Source organism: Ovis aries, chromosome 8 (assembly GCF_016772045.2).
Source record: "Ovis aries strain OAR_USU_Benz2616 breed Rambouillet chromosome 8, ARS-UI_Ramb_v3.0, whole genome shotgun sequence".
NCBI classification, from domain to species: Eukaryota; Metazoa; Chordata; class Mammalia; order Artiodactyla; family Bovidae; genus Ovis; species Ovis aries.
In genome coordinates, this window is record NC_056061.1 from 79,059,028 (window position 1) to 79,072,440 (window position 13,413).

Below are 13,413 nucleotides of genomic sequence, written 5' to 3' on the forward strand. Positions count from 1 at the left end.
CTTTCCCAGCATCAGGGTCTTTTCAAATGAGTCAGCTCTTTGCTCAGGTGGCCAAAGTATTGGAGTTTCGGTTCAACATCAGTCCTTCCAATCAACATTCAGGACTGATTTCCTTTAGGATGGAATGGTTGGATCTCCTTGCAATCCAAGGGACTCTCAAGAGTCTTCTCCAACACCACAGTTCAAAAGCATCAATTCTTTGGAGCTCAAGCTTTCTTTATAGTCCAACTCTCACATCCAGACATGACCACTGGAAAAACCATAACCCTGACTAGACAAGAGAAGACTCTACACATGGACGTCACCAGATGGTCAACACAGAAATCAGATTGATTATATTCTTTGCAGCCAAAGATGGAGAAGCTCTATACAGTCAGCAAAAACAAGACTGGGAGCTGACTGTGGCTCAGATCATGAACTCCTTATTGCCAAATTCAGACTTAAATTTAAGAAAGTGGGGAAAACCACTAGACCATTCAGGTATGACCTAAATCAAATCCCTAACAATTATACAGTGGAAGTGAGAAACAGATTTAAGAAACTAGATCTGATAGACAGAGTGCCTGATGAACTATGGATGGAGGTTCATGACATTGTACAGGAGACAGGAATCAAGACCATCCCCAAGGAAAAGAAATGCAAAAAGACAAAAAAGCTGTCTGAGGAGGCCTTACAAATAGCTGTGAAAAGAAGAGAAGCCAAAAGTAAAGGAGAAAAGGAAAGATATACCCATTTGAATGCAGAGTTCCAAATAATAGCAAGGAGAGATAAGAAAGCCTTCCTCAGTGATCAGTGCAAAGAAATGGAGGAAAACAATAGAATGGGAAAGACTAGAGATCTCTTAAAGAAAATTAGAGATACCAAGGGAACATTTCATGCAAAGATGGGCTCAATAAAGGACAGAAATTGTATGGACCTTAACAGAAGCAGAAGATATTAAGAAGAGGTTGCAAGAATACACAGAAGAACTGTACAAAAAAGATCTTCACGACCCAGATAATCACAATGGTATGATCACTCACCTAGAGCCAAATATCCTGGAATGTGAAGTCCAGAGGGCCTTAGGAAGCATCACTACAAACAAAGCTAGTGGAGGTGATGGAACTCCAGTTGAGCTATTTCAAATACTAAAAGATGATGCTGTGAAAGTACTGCACTCAGTATGCCAGCAAATTTGGAAAACTCATCAGTGGCCACAGGACTGGAAAAGGTCAGTTTTCATTCCAATCCCAAAGAAAGGAAATGCCAAGGAATGCTCAAACTACTGCACAAGTGTAATTTTAGTAACCTCTAAAGATACGTCATTACCACCATTATCAGAAAGTGTGGGTCATGGGACTTCCCTGGTGGTCCAGTGGCTAAGAATCTGCCTGGCAATGCAGGGAACTCTGGTTCAATCCCTAGTCAGGGAACTAAGATCCCACATGCTGCCAAGCAACTAAGCCCAATAACTGCAACTCAAGAGTCCATGTTCACAACAGAAAGATCCCCCAAGTTGCAGTGAAGATCCTGTGTGCTGCAACTAAGACTCAAAGCAGCCAAATAAACAAATAAAAATAAATGGGTAAACATTTTCACTTTTAAAAAAAGGAAGCATTGGTCATTACACTGTATTTTACTGAATATAAGATGCCACAGATGGAAATAAGCATCTCTGTGTCAGAAATACTAATATGAAAAACTGTGTACCTCAGAATCAGTGAAGAAATAACAGAGGTTCAGAAGAGGATATTCTGCCTGCCAGCTTCACAGATTCTTCCCCATTCTAGGTGGAACCCCAGCCCCGCAAAGAGAACCTTTCTGTGGGTACAGTTGCAAAAGTCAGGACTGAGCTCTGACTTCAGCAGTGGGAAGGGGGAGGCCCTCAAGGGAAGGCTATGTTTTACACAAGGTGAAAAAAATTGCAGAAGAAAGTGGAAATTTTTGAATGAGCATAAATGGTTCCTACTTCCGGTGTTAAAATCTACGCAAGTAGATTCTGAAATTCAGATCTAAATTTCCACCTGTGGAAAGAGTACGTTGTTCCAGTCAGACGTGACACAGCCAGCTGAGAGGGAAACTGTTTCAAACTTCTCAAGCTTCTCTTCCATGTTGCCCTTCGGGTTTCTGGTAGCTCCAGGTTTCACGGCAACCAGGATTACTCTTCCCCGGGCGGGCTGGTCTTCATCTAACAGCACCACAGCCCAGAGACCCGGTCAGTAGCATTAAATGAATGCAAATGTGTCAGGAGCCCCAAAGACTCAGATCCCCTTTGTAACCAACTCTTTATATTCTGATTCAACAAATATTAATCAAAGTGTCTGGACCACATGCAGGGTATTGTTTTAAAGATGGAGCCAGGTGCACTGTATTTGATCCTAAGGGACAAGAAAGTGATTTAAATTTGGCATCCACCTGGAACTTCACTCTGTGCATGAATGAAGGGAATGTGAACAGGGAGGGGAGGTATTGGGGGGGGGGGGGGCTGGAGAGGTTGACATCTGTAAACCGTCCAATTTTCCTAGTGTCTTACCCCTAAAAAGAACTTCACAGAAGTGTAAGGAAGCTCGCCTTCTGGTAATCCTTTGTGAAAGTGTTGGTCACTCAGCCGTTTTCTACCCTTTTTGACCCCATGAACTGTAGCCCTCCAGGCTCCTTTGTCCATGAAATTCTCCATGCAAGAATAGTGGAGTGGGTAGCCATTCCCTTCCTTGTAATCCATCACAAATTTGTAAAAAACGGAAAAAATGGTTCCAAATTTCTTTGCATCTCATTCTCCACTACCTTCACAAGCCTATGACTGTCTCATTTTAAAATACATACCACATTCCCTATATAAGAATGTGACTTTTGGCTTTCCCTGGTGTGATTCCGTCCTGCGCGGCTGCTGGTTCGAATAGTAGTCGTTTAATTCCGTCCGGCTTCTCTCCCACATAAGTGCATGCCGCCAACCCATGGAGGATTCAATGGACATGGACATGAGCACCTTGAGGCCCCAGAACTATCTTGTCGGTTGTGAACTAAAGGCTGACAGAGATTATCACTTCAAGGTGGATAATGATGAAAATGAGCACCAGTTATCTTTAAGAACGGTCAGTTTAGGGGCTGGAGCAAAGGATGAGTTACACATTGTTGAAGCAGAGGCGATGAATTATGAAGGCAGTCCAGTTAAAGTAACACTGGCGACTTTGAAGATGTCTGTACAGCCAACGGTTTCTCTTGGGGGCTTTGAAATTACACCACCTGTGGTCTTACGGTTGAAGTGTGGTTCAGGGCCTGTGCATATCAGTGGACAGCACTTAGTAGCTGTGGAGGAAGATGCAGAGTCAGAAGAAGAGGAGGAGGAGGAGGTGAAACTCCTAAGTATATCTGGAAAGCGTTCTGCCCCTGGAAGTGGTAGCAAGGTTCCCCAGAAAAAAGTAAAGCTTGCTGCTGATGAAGATGAAGATGATGGCGACGATGACGATGACAATGATGATGAAGAAGATGATGATGATGGCGATTTTGACGAGGAAGTTGAAGAAAAAGCTCCAGTAAAGAAAGTAAGTAAGTCTGTACGAGATACTCCAGCCAAAAATGCACAAAAATCAAACCAAAATGGAAAAGACTCAAAACCGTCAACACCAAGATCAAAAGGTCAAGAATCCTTCAAGAAACAGGAAAAAACACCTAAAACGCCAAAAGGACCTAGCTCTGTAGAAGACATTAAAGCAAAAATGCAAGCAAGTATAGAAAAAGGTGGTTCCCTTCCCAAAGTGGAAGCCAAGTTTATCAATTACGTGAAGAACTGTTTCCGGATGACTGACCAGGAGGCTATTCAAGATCTCTGGCAGTGGAGGAAGTCTCTTTAAGAAAATAGTTTAAACAGTTTGTTAAAAATTTTCCGTCTTAATTCATTTCTGTAACAGTTGATATCTGGCTGTCCTTTTTATAATGCAGAGTGAGAACTTTCCCTACCGTGTCTGATAAATGTTGTCCACGTTCCATTGCCAAGAATGCGTTGTCCAAAATGCCTGTTTAGTTTTTAAAGATGGAACTCCACCCTTTGCTTGGTTTTTAAGTATGTATGGAATGTTATGATAGGAATAGTAGTAGTAGTGGTCAGACAGATGGGAATGGTGGGGAGACAAATATACATGTGAAATAAACTCAGTATTTTAATAAATAAATAAAAAAAAGAATGTGACTTTTGAATCCATTTCCCCAGCTGGTTTGGAGGCATTTTGGGCACACAGTTTAATCTTCTGAGCAAGTCTCTGAGTGAACCTACTGCTATTTTGTAGACAAATGGAGTATCATTCAAGGTTGATTCATTTCTTGGTATGACAACTAGAAGACGATCAGCAGCATAATTTATCATCATTATGGTAGAATGATAATTTATCATCATTATAAAATTAGGGTAGAAAAAAGGTAACTTATTTTATCCATTGAAAAATACTTCTTTGTAAACTCCATACATACATACAATGGAATATTACTCAGCCATGAAAAAGAACACTTTTGAATCAGTTCTAATGAAGTGGATGAACCTAGAGCCTACTATTCAGAGTGAAGTAAGTCAGAAAGAGAAAAACAAATATCATATATTAGCACATATATATGGAATCTAGAAAGATGGTACTGACAAAATTATTTTCAGGGCAGCAATGGAGACACAGACATAGAGAACAGACTTATGGACATGGGGGCTGGGGGAAGAAGGAGAAGGCGGGATTTATGGAGAAAGTAAGGAAATATATATCACCATATGTAATTAGATAGCCAATGGGAATTTGCTGTAGGACTCAAACCAGGGCTCAGGAACAACCTGGGGGGGAAGGTGGGGAGGGAGGTGGAACAGAGGTTTAAGAGGAAGGAGACATATGTATACCTATGGCTGATTCATGTTGATGTTTGGCAGAGACCAACACAATACTGTAAAGAAATTATCCTTCAATTAAAAATAAAAAAATTTAAAAACAGAAAAATAGCTTCTTTATAAAACTGTGAATTCTTTGAATTAACAGTTATGTTTCCGTACTTACATAGTTATTAAATAATAGTATTTCTCGTTCAGTTCAGTTCAGTTCAGTTCAGTTGCTCAGTTGTATCAGACTCTTTTTGACCCCATGGACTGCAGCACACCAGGCTTTCCTGTCCATCACCAACTCCCAAAGCTTACTCAGACTCATGTCCATTGAGTCAGTGATGCCACCCAACTATCTCATCCTCTGTCATCTCCTTCTCCTCCTGCCTTCAATCTTTTCCAGCATCAGGGGCTTTTCCAGGGAGTCAATTCTTCACATCAGGTGGCCGAAGTATTGGAGTTTCACCTTCAGCATCAGTCCTTTCAATGAATATTCAGGACTGATCTCCTTTAGGATGGACTGGTTGGATCTCCTTGCAGTACAAGGGACCCTCAAGAGCCTCCTCCAACACTTCAGTTCAAAAGCATCAATTCTTCGGCGCTCAGCCTTCTTCACAGTCCAACTCTCACATCCATACACGACCACTGGAAAAACCATAGCCTGGACTGCTGCTGCTGCTTCGTTGCTTCAGTCGTGTCTGACTCTGTGGGACCCCATAGACGGCAGCCCACTAGGCTCCTCTGTCCCTGGGATTCTCCAGGCAAGAATACTGGAGTGTGTTGCCATTTCCTTCTCTAATGCATACATGCATGCTAAGTCACTTCAGTTGTGTCCAACTCTGCGTGTCCATAGGAACAGCAGCCCACCAGGCTCTTCTGTCCACAGGATTCTCTAGGCAAGATTACTGGAGTGGGTTGCCATCTCCTTCTCCAGTAGCCTTGACTAGATGGACCTTTGTTGACAAAGTAATGTCTCTGCTTTTTAATATGCTGTCTAGGTTGGCCATAGCTTTTCTTGCAAGGAGTAAGCGTCTTTTAATTTCATGGCTGCCGTCACCATCTGCAGTGATATTGGAGCCCAAGAAAATAAACTCTCTCACTGTTTCCATTGCTTCCCCATCTATTTGCCATGAAGTGATGGGAACGGATGCCATGATCATCATTTTATGAATGTTGAGTTTTAAACCAGCTTTTTCACTGTCCTCTTTCACTTTCATCAAAAGGCTCTTTAGTTCTTCTTCACTTTCTGTCATAAGGGTGGTGTCATCTGAATACCTGAGATTATTGATATTTCTCCTGGAAATCTTAATTCCAGCTTGTGCTTCATCCAGCCCAGCATTTTGCATGAGATACTCTGTATATAAGTTAAATAAGCAGGGTGAAAGCATAAAGTCTTGCTCTTACCCTATTACAAATAATTTTAAATTGTTTAATGTCTTCCATTTATGAACTGGATCTAATGTTACTTCAGTTAGATCACTGAACATCTGGGACTTGGAGATCTGATATTTATACAGAAATTTTTAGAAAGTAAGATTGGTGTTTATTGCATCAGGAATTGGCAGGCGTCTATCAGGAGACTGTCTCAGATAGTCATTACCCAACTCAAATTTTCCTTGATTTTTTCCCCATCTTATGTATTTTTAAAAGACAACTGTACAAAAAAATAGAAATGAATATGCTTGGTTAAATTGTCTCTAGTCTCTTTTTTTTATATAACTAACCCATCGATGTCATTGTTAAAAGTTTTTGTTTCACGTTTTCCTCATTGGCAAACTGAGTAGTAACATATTCAGAGCCTGCCAGCTCTAATTTTTTTATTATCTCTCAAGTTTACTGACCTCATGGCAAAGAATTTGAAGTCTTCTCTACCACCCCCACACTTCCTGGGGGTGTTTTTCTGGTATTTTTCTGATATGCTGAGTGCTAGGGTTTATGCCATTATGGCTATGTATCTAAAAGATGGAAATGATAAAACGCATGACATCATGTAAACTATGTAATTTTGACTTTTAAGTTTTCCTTCAGTATAAATCCTGGCCCAGGCTGCCAAGAGGTCTGACAAAGGTCAGCCTGGTTTTACTCTAAGTGGGTGAAACCGGAATTCCTTGGCCTTATAAATTCCTTTGGTCTCCACAAACATCTCCTCTTTTCTAACATCAAGTTCATATTCCATGTTTACTCAAATGTGTTTGGCCCACTAATACCTCTTTTAATGAGAATGCAGTTCTCTGCCAGAAGTCCCATTTGGATCATTTACTTTTCCTTTGTTGATCATATCAAGCATCATTACAAATAATAATACTGTAATCACATAGTTCTTTCCAGGAAATGTCATCTTGCTGATGGCATCTAAGACTGGATATTATTAAAATCTGCTTTGTTTTTTCATCCTGACTGCACTGCACTTTAACACCCTTTGAAGAGAGACGACGTGGAGAGATTTTTCTGGCTTGTGATCAGCGTTTCAGGTTGGTGGTCAGATGAAAGCTCTGTTAGAGTTCTTTCCAAGGATTTGTCGTGCACACTCAGATTTCTTGTTCTATGTTGACTCAACCTTTTTTACAAAATACCTCTATAAAAACAGGTCACAGAAGCAGTTCAGAATTAAACAGAATTTTTTCATTCTTTTAAAAAATTTTGGAACATGCATAATCCAAATAAGTTTATTATCTCTTAATGACAAATTAAAGCAAAATATGCCAAACTTCATGCAAAAATCTCCATTCTGAAATAAAAGCACTTGCCTCAATCTTATGTTTGAAGAGTCTCCTGAATGAAAGAGTGAAACAGAGCCGGTTTCGATGAACCATACAAAATCTGTCCAAAGCAGTATTTGTTTCCAACAGAACTTTGTGGAGCACCCTTGTAAATCACTTCTCCAAAAAATGGCAAGAAGTGCTTCTTTGGCAGTAGGTAGACAGCAAGAAAAAAAGAGTCTTGGGGGATAAAAAGCACATATAATCTTAATGTCAGAATCTATTTGGCTATAATCACAGAATAATCAATCAAAAATGACAAACAATATAAGAATTTCTGTTTCATTTAAACAGAAGTCTGTTAAAGGATTGCTAGCACTGCTTAACCACATCAGAGCCCTGAGTCAACAACATCTGTTGAGTTCATTCATTCTTTCATCCAACATGCCTTTCGGTATTCTCTTGGCCTTCTAGGCACCAGATCATGGGCCAAGAAAAGGTGACACCTGGTGCCCTGGACCAGTACCTTGTAGGACTCTGGGGCTGATACAAACAGAAAGCAAGGTAAGTTCTTCACAGTTTCAAAGATAACTCCCTCTTCATCAGGAAAAGGCTCATATAAATGAAACCAAAGTAAAACAGTTTGACATAGTACTCAGACATTCATCCGATTGTCACAGACAATATCCATCTAGGTATGGGTTCTAACAAACTCAAGGTAGAAGGATTTTCCAGAAGATTATTGAGTGGCTCACAAAACTGACTGGAGGTTTGGAGGACTACATTTGGAAAACAGGACAAAACCAAAGGAATCCACAACTGAGGTCAAGTGAAAGAACTGCTTGGTTGCCAAGCCACCAGAGGACTCCAGGTACAAGACACAACCACTGTCAGATGAATTCTAAGTTGTCTGTTTGGTTGCCTTGTTGGCCCCTTCACAGTAAGAGTTCACATCTACTGTGAGTTTACATTCTGTGAAGTCTGTTCTAAGCAAGTTAACACCATCTCATTTAATTGTCCTGATAACACCTGGAAGAAAATAATTGTCCCATTTCATAGGTGAAAACTAAGATCATGGCATCCAGTTCCATCACATCATGACAATGGAAACAGTGAGAAACTTTATTTTCTTGGGCTCCAAAATTACAGCAGATGGTGACTGTAGCCACCAAATTAAAAGATGGTTGCTTGCCGGGGGCCAGCGTGAGGAACTCCGCCCATGGCAAAGGTCATGAGGAAGGAGGCTTGGCATACACAAAGGTGTGATCAAGCCTCAGGAAACCCCTGTTCCCGAGCATCTACCCCAAAACCAGAGTCTGCTTTATGCTTTCCCCCACAACCGTTTCTTTCGGAGAAAGAGTAAACGTGCAGCTCCAAGGCAATAAAAATTCCTGGGCGTGACAAGAGTGTTTCAGCTTATGGACTCCTCTGAAGGTTATCTACCCGCCTGTATAGGTTCGTCCCACCACATGTGATTGTTTACAGCCTCCCAACCTGAGAGGCAGGAGATGTTTTAGACTTACTAAAGGCAAATTCTTTTGGGGAGTTGGAAATTATTAGTATAGTGGGTTGGTTAGGAATTATATTGGTGAAGGGTTTTTCATTTGTTGTGTCAATAATTGCTTCTAATTCCCTGCTCTGGGTGGGACAAGGATGTCTCAGGTCAAACCTCTCTGCTGACAGACTAGCTTGTGTGACAGGATTATCCTTACTCCAGCCACTACGCACATGATTGTTTACTACCCATTAACCGTAAACAGCACAGAGAGTTTTGGAGTATTTTGAGAGTCTTAATTAGCATAGGGCTTTGTCTTCTTCTTGAGTCAATGATTGCCACCAGGCCTCCATATCCTTAGGCACCTGGGAATATATTAATCAATGTATTTGGAATATAGAAAAGGAAATATCGTAGTTTTTTGATGTTAGCAATACTAGACTTTTTGAGTTAATGAATTTTCTCTTTTGTTATAGATCACTGTACTTTGTCATGAATCACTGTGTCCTTGCTATGTGAAAATGTAACTTTATCACTATCTTAAGACTAAATAGATCTTAAGGGGAACATTAGTGAAAGGATTTTCATTTGTTGGGCTGATGTTTGCTGCTAAATCTCCATGCTCCCTGCCCTTATAATGAATATAACTAGCATATAGGAGAAATAAGCATTAACCTTTAAGCATATAGGAGAAATAAGTATTAACCTTTAAGATTAATCATGTTAACCTTGGGTTAAATAGATTCCTTTCTTGATTGTAACTCACTACACCCTCACCCTATAGGAATGTAACTTTATTTGGAGTGTGGTCCCTGGTTTAAGAAAAAACACCCTTGGAAAAATAAGTTTTTGGTTATCAGAAAGAAAGGATCATAAAATGTCAGCGGGTCTCATGGCCAGAAGATGATGTAATATTCCTAAGACCTTTCTTTTACATTTATGTGAAGCACCTGATTTTGATAAAGATCAGGACTGCTGGCCCCCACGTAACTCTGTATTCATCCCTATATGTAACAAAAGGTATATAAGCAAACCCAAAAATAAAGAAATCAGATCAGTTTCCGGAAAGACTGATTCCCCCATGTCGTTCTTTCTTGCTCCCTGTTTTTCTGGCTGAATTCCCATCTGGAGCATGGGTGCTATTTCACATAATCCAAGTTATTCAGCCCCTTTTCTCCACTAATCTTCCTACTACACTATCCGTTTCTAATCTCTCTATATATCTGTGATTAAATATGTATTTTTCCAAGGACGCCGATGCCGTCCCCACCTTCGAATCACCCTGGATCCACCGGGGCTGGACCCCGGCAGCTCCTTGGAAGAAAAGCTATGACCAACCTAGACAGCATACTAAAAAGCAGAGACATTACCAACAAACGTCTGTCTAGTTAAAGCTATGGTTTTTCCAGTAGTCACATATGGATGTGAGAGTTAGACCATAAAGAAAGCTGAGTGCTGAAGAATTGATGCTTTTGAACTGTGGTGTTGGAGAAGACTCTTGAGAGACTCTTGGACTGCAAGGAGATCAAACCAGTCAATCCAAGGAAATGAGTCCTGAATATTCATTGGAAGGACTGATGACGAAGTTGAAACTCCAATCCTTTGGCCACCTGATGCCAAGAGCTGACTCATTGGAAAAGACCCTGATGCTGGGCAAGATTGAAAGCAGGAGGAGAAGGGGACGACAGAAGATGAGAAGGTTGGGTGGCATCACTGACTCAATGGACATGAGTTTGAGCAAGCTCCTGGAGTTGGTGATATACTGAGAAACCTGGTCTGCTACAGTCCACAGGGTCATGAAGAGCCTGACACGACTGAGTGACTGAGCTGACTGACTGCCAGGTGAAGCTACTGAGACTCACAGAGGCTGGGCACCTTACCTAAGATCCTCAAACCCAGGCAGGCCAACTACACCACTTCATCTGTCTCTCAAAGTCTAAACAGCAACCTCCAAATTCCTGAGCCAGTGGCCTCTATCCTAACTGCCAGAAGTCAGGAGAAGCACATACATGAACTTTTTGGCTTCCTAAACTTACACATGGCTGATTGTTGATTTTCCAACATGTGGAGGGAGGTCAAATGCTGACAGGGAAAGTTTTACAAACACCACTCCAAAGACTACAGAGAGAAACATAAAAAGCAAAATAAGTGAAACATCCAAACTTGGGAAGAAATGTCCTGATTATTCTCAGATTGTAATTTTCTATGTTTAGCTATATTCTGCATGCTTCTTTCTGCCTAAGAATACCTCAATATTTTGTTATGTTTATGGAAAAACAAATTGAAGTCATGTATGACACTCTTCCTTTTGGCTCTCTCTTTTTTTTTTTTTTTTTTTTTTTTGGTGTCTGGTCTGCTTTATTTGTCACTCTCAGAACACCTCATTTTTGACTGGACTCAGACTTGGAAGTAGAAGCTCTCAGGGAGGACAGCCTCCGTCTCTTGGCGATCTGCTCCTGCCGTTTTTCTTCGGCCTCCTTCATTCTCTTGGCCAAAAGTTTAGCATATTCTGCAGCCTCTTCTTTATTTTTCTTAGTACACTGTTTCTTCAGAGCAATACACTGGCATTTGTGTTGCAGAACTCGTGGAGTCACGAGACGCTGAATCTTGGGTGCTTTAGTCCTAGGTTTCTTACCATCTTTGTTTAGGGGCTTTCGCACAACATATTGGCGGACATCATCTTCTTTAGAGAGACTGAAAAGTTTGTGGATTCTGCTAGCTCTTTTGGAACCCAGGCGACGAGGCACTGTAGTATCAGTGAGTCTAGGAATATCCTTCTCCCCTTTTTTCACGATGACCAAATTGAGAACACTCAGATTGACATCCACAATGCAACCCTGCACAGATTTGCGCTTTCTCTCTCCAGTCCTCCTTGGTCTGTAACAGGAACGCCCCTTACTCAGAAGCAGGTGAACTCGGCCATGGGTCAAGACACCCTGCTTCATGGGGAAACCCTGCTTATTATTCCCGCCACTGATTTGGACCACATAACCCTTCCATTCTTCACCCAGAGCGTCAGCAGCAACTTCTGTGGCCATACGCTTCTCGTAGAAGGTACGAAGTTTTCGTTCATCGTCCACTTCAATGAGCTTCTGGCAGCCAGTGGCCGGGAAAGAGATGTTCAGCTTCATTCTGAAGTGACCGACAGCCTCCCAGGCGCCACGAAAAAGAGCTTGGCTCTCTTTAAATTATGCCAAGATAATTCTGGTAAAAATAGCTATCTAATTTGACTATTCAAATCAATGGAGATAAAAGTGTCCTTATTCCATCTTACTTCTCAACTATCTGAATGATTTTCAAGAAATCATATATGCAAGCATGAGCTCAGAGATGATCTTATTAAACACAAAAGAAAGAACAATGACCAAAACCAAAGAAGCTTATACGTTTATTCTCCCGTATATGTTTGGCTCTGGAGTGGAAGGAAAGAATGACCATTTTATGGAGGCAAAGTTAAACCAGCCAAGTTGAAGTCATATTTTCTAAGAGACAGAGTTAAATAGCTGTGACCAGAACTTGCTTTTGTCTCTCTGCTTAGTATTTTCCCCTGAATCTATGGACTGTTTCAGTTTATATTCTAATACTAGCACAGAAATGACCCAAACTGTCAGTGTTCACACAGATCAACCCTATTTGTTCCCAAATATAGAGAAAAAGAAATTGTGTTATTCCCAAATTACTGGTTGAATTTTTGTAACCAACATACAACATATAGGATATTGATGTGTTTTGATAGAAGAGATAGGGAACGCAAGAGATATCAAGGGAAATTTTAAACTCTTTAGAAAAACGGAGCCCTATTCCAAATCACAAGGACAGAATTTCAAAGAAAATGTTGTCTTCTTGGACAAAATTATATACATAGGTATCCAAAGTATATGTGTGCTAAGTCACTTCAGTCGTGTTTAGCTCTTTGCGACTCCATTGACTATAGCCAACCAGGCTCCTCTGTCCATGGGATTCTCCAGGTAAGAATACTGGAGTGGGTTGTTATGTCCTCCTCCAGGGGATCTTCCTGACCCAGGGATCAAACCCAAGTCTCCTGTTGCTCCTACACTGCTGCTGGATTCTTTACCACTGAGGCACAAGGGAAGCCCCATCCTAAGTATATAAGTACTCAGTATTCTGCTTACAAAAGAAAGTCTGCTTGGCAAAAATCCCAAATGTAAACTTACAAGGACATGTGCCACAGAAGCTGGCTTAGCTAAGTTAGGAACACAATTCAGAAAGAATTCTGCTTCATATTTTCCTTTTCCACATTTTGCAGACAATCTATCCTCAATTTCCTGAAATGTCATTACTCTCCACTTCATTAATAACAGATAAAGAACAAGTTTTGAAATCAGTGACAAATAGTCTTCATTTAATTTTTTTTAAAAACCCATAGTTAC

General features: G+C 40.8%; 2 protein-coding genes across 2 annotated transcripts; one reads left to right on the forward strand and one right to left on the reverse strand.

Moving 5' to 3' along the window:
• The first annotated feature begins 2,837 nt into the window (after positions 1 to 2,837).
• LOC101105418 (nucleophosmin-like) lies at positions 2,838 to 3,931 on the forward strand. Its single transcript, XM_042253658.2, has one exon. It carries the CDS (start codon positions 2,934 to 2,936, stop codon positions 3,828 to 3,830), a length of 897 nt encoding a protein of 298 aa, XP_042109592.1. The 5' UTR covers positions 2,838 to 2,933; the 3' UTR covers positions 3,831 to 3,931.
• Positions 3,932 to 11,367: 7,436 nt separating this feature from the next.
• On the reverse strand, positions 11,368 to 12,196 carry LOC101105666 (small ribosomal subunit protein eS6-like). Its single transcript, XM_042253660.2, has one exon. It carries the CDS (start codon positions 12,151 to 12,153, stop codon positions 11,404 to 11,406), a length of 750 nt encoding a protein of 249 aa, XP_042109594.1. The 5' UTR covers positions 12,154 to 12,196; the 3' UTR covers positions 11,368 to 11,403.
• Between the last annotated feature and the right edge of the window lie 1,217 nt (positions 12,197 to 13,413).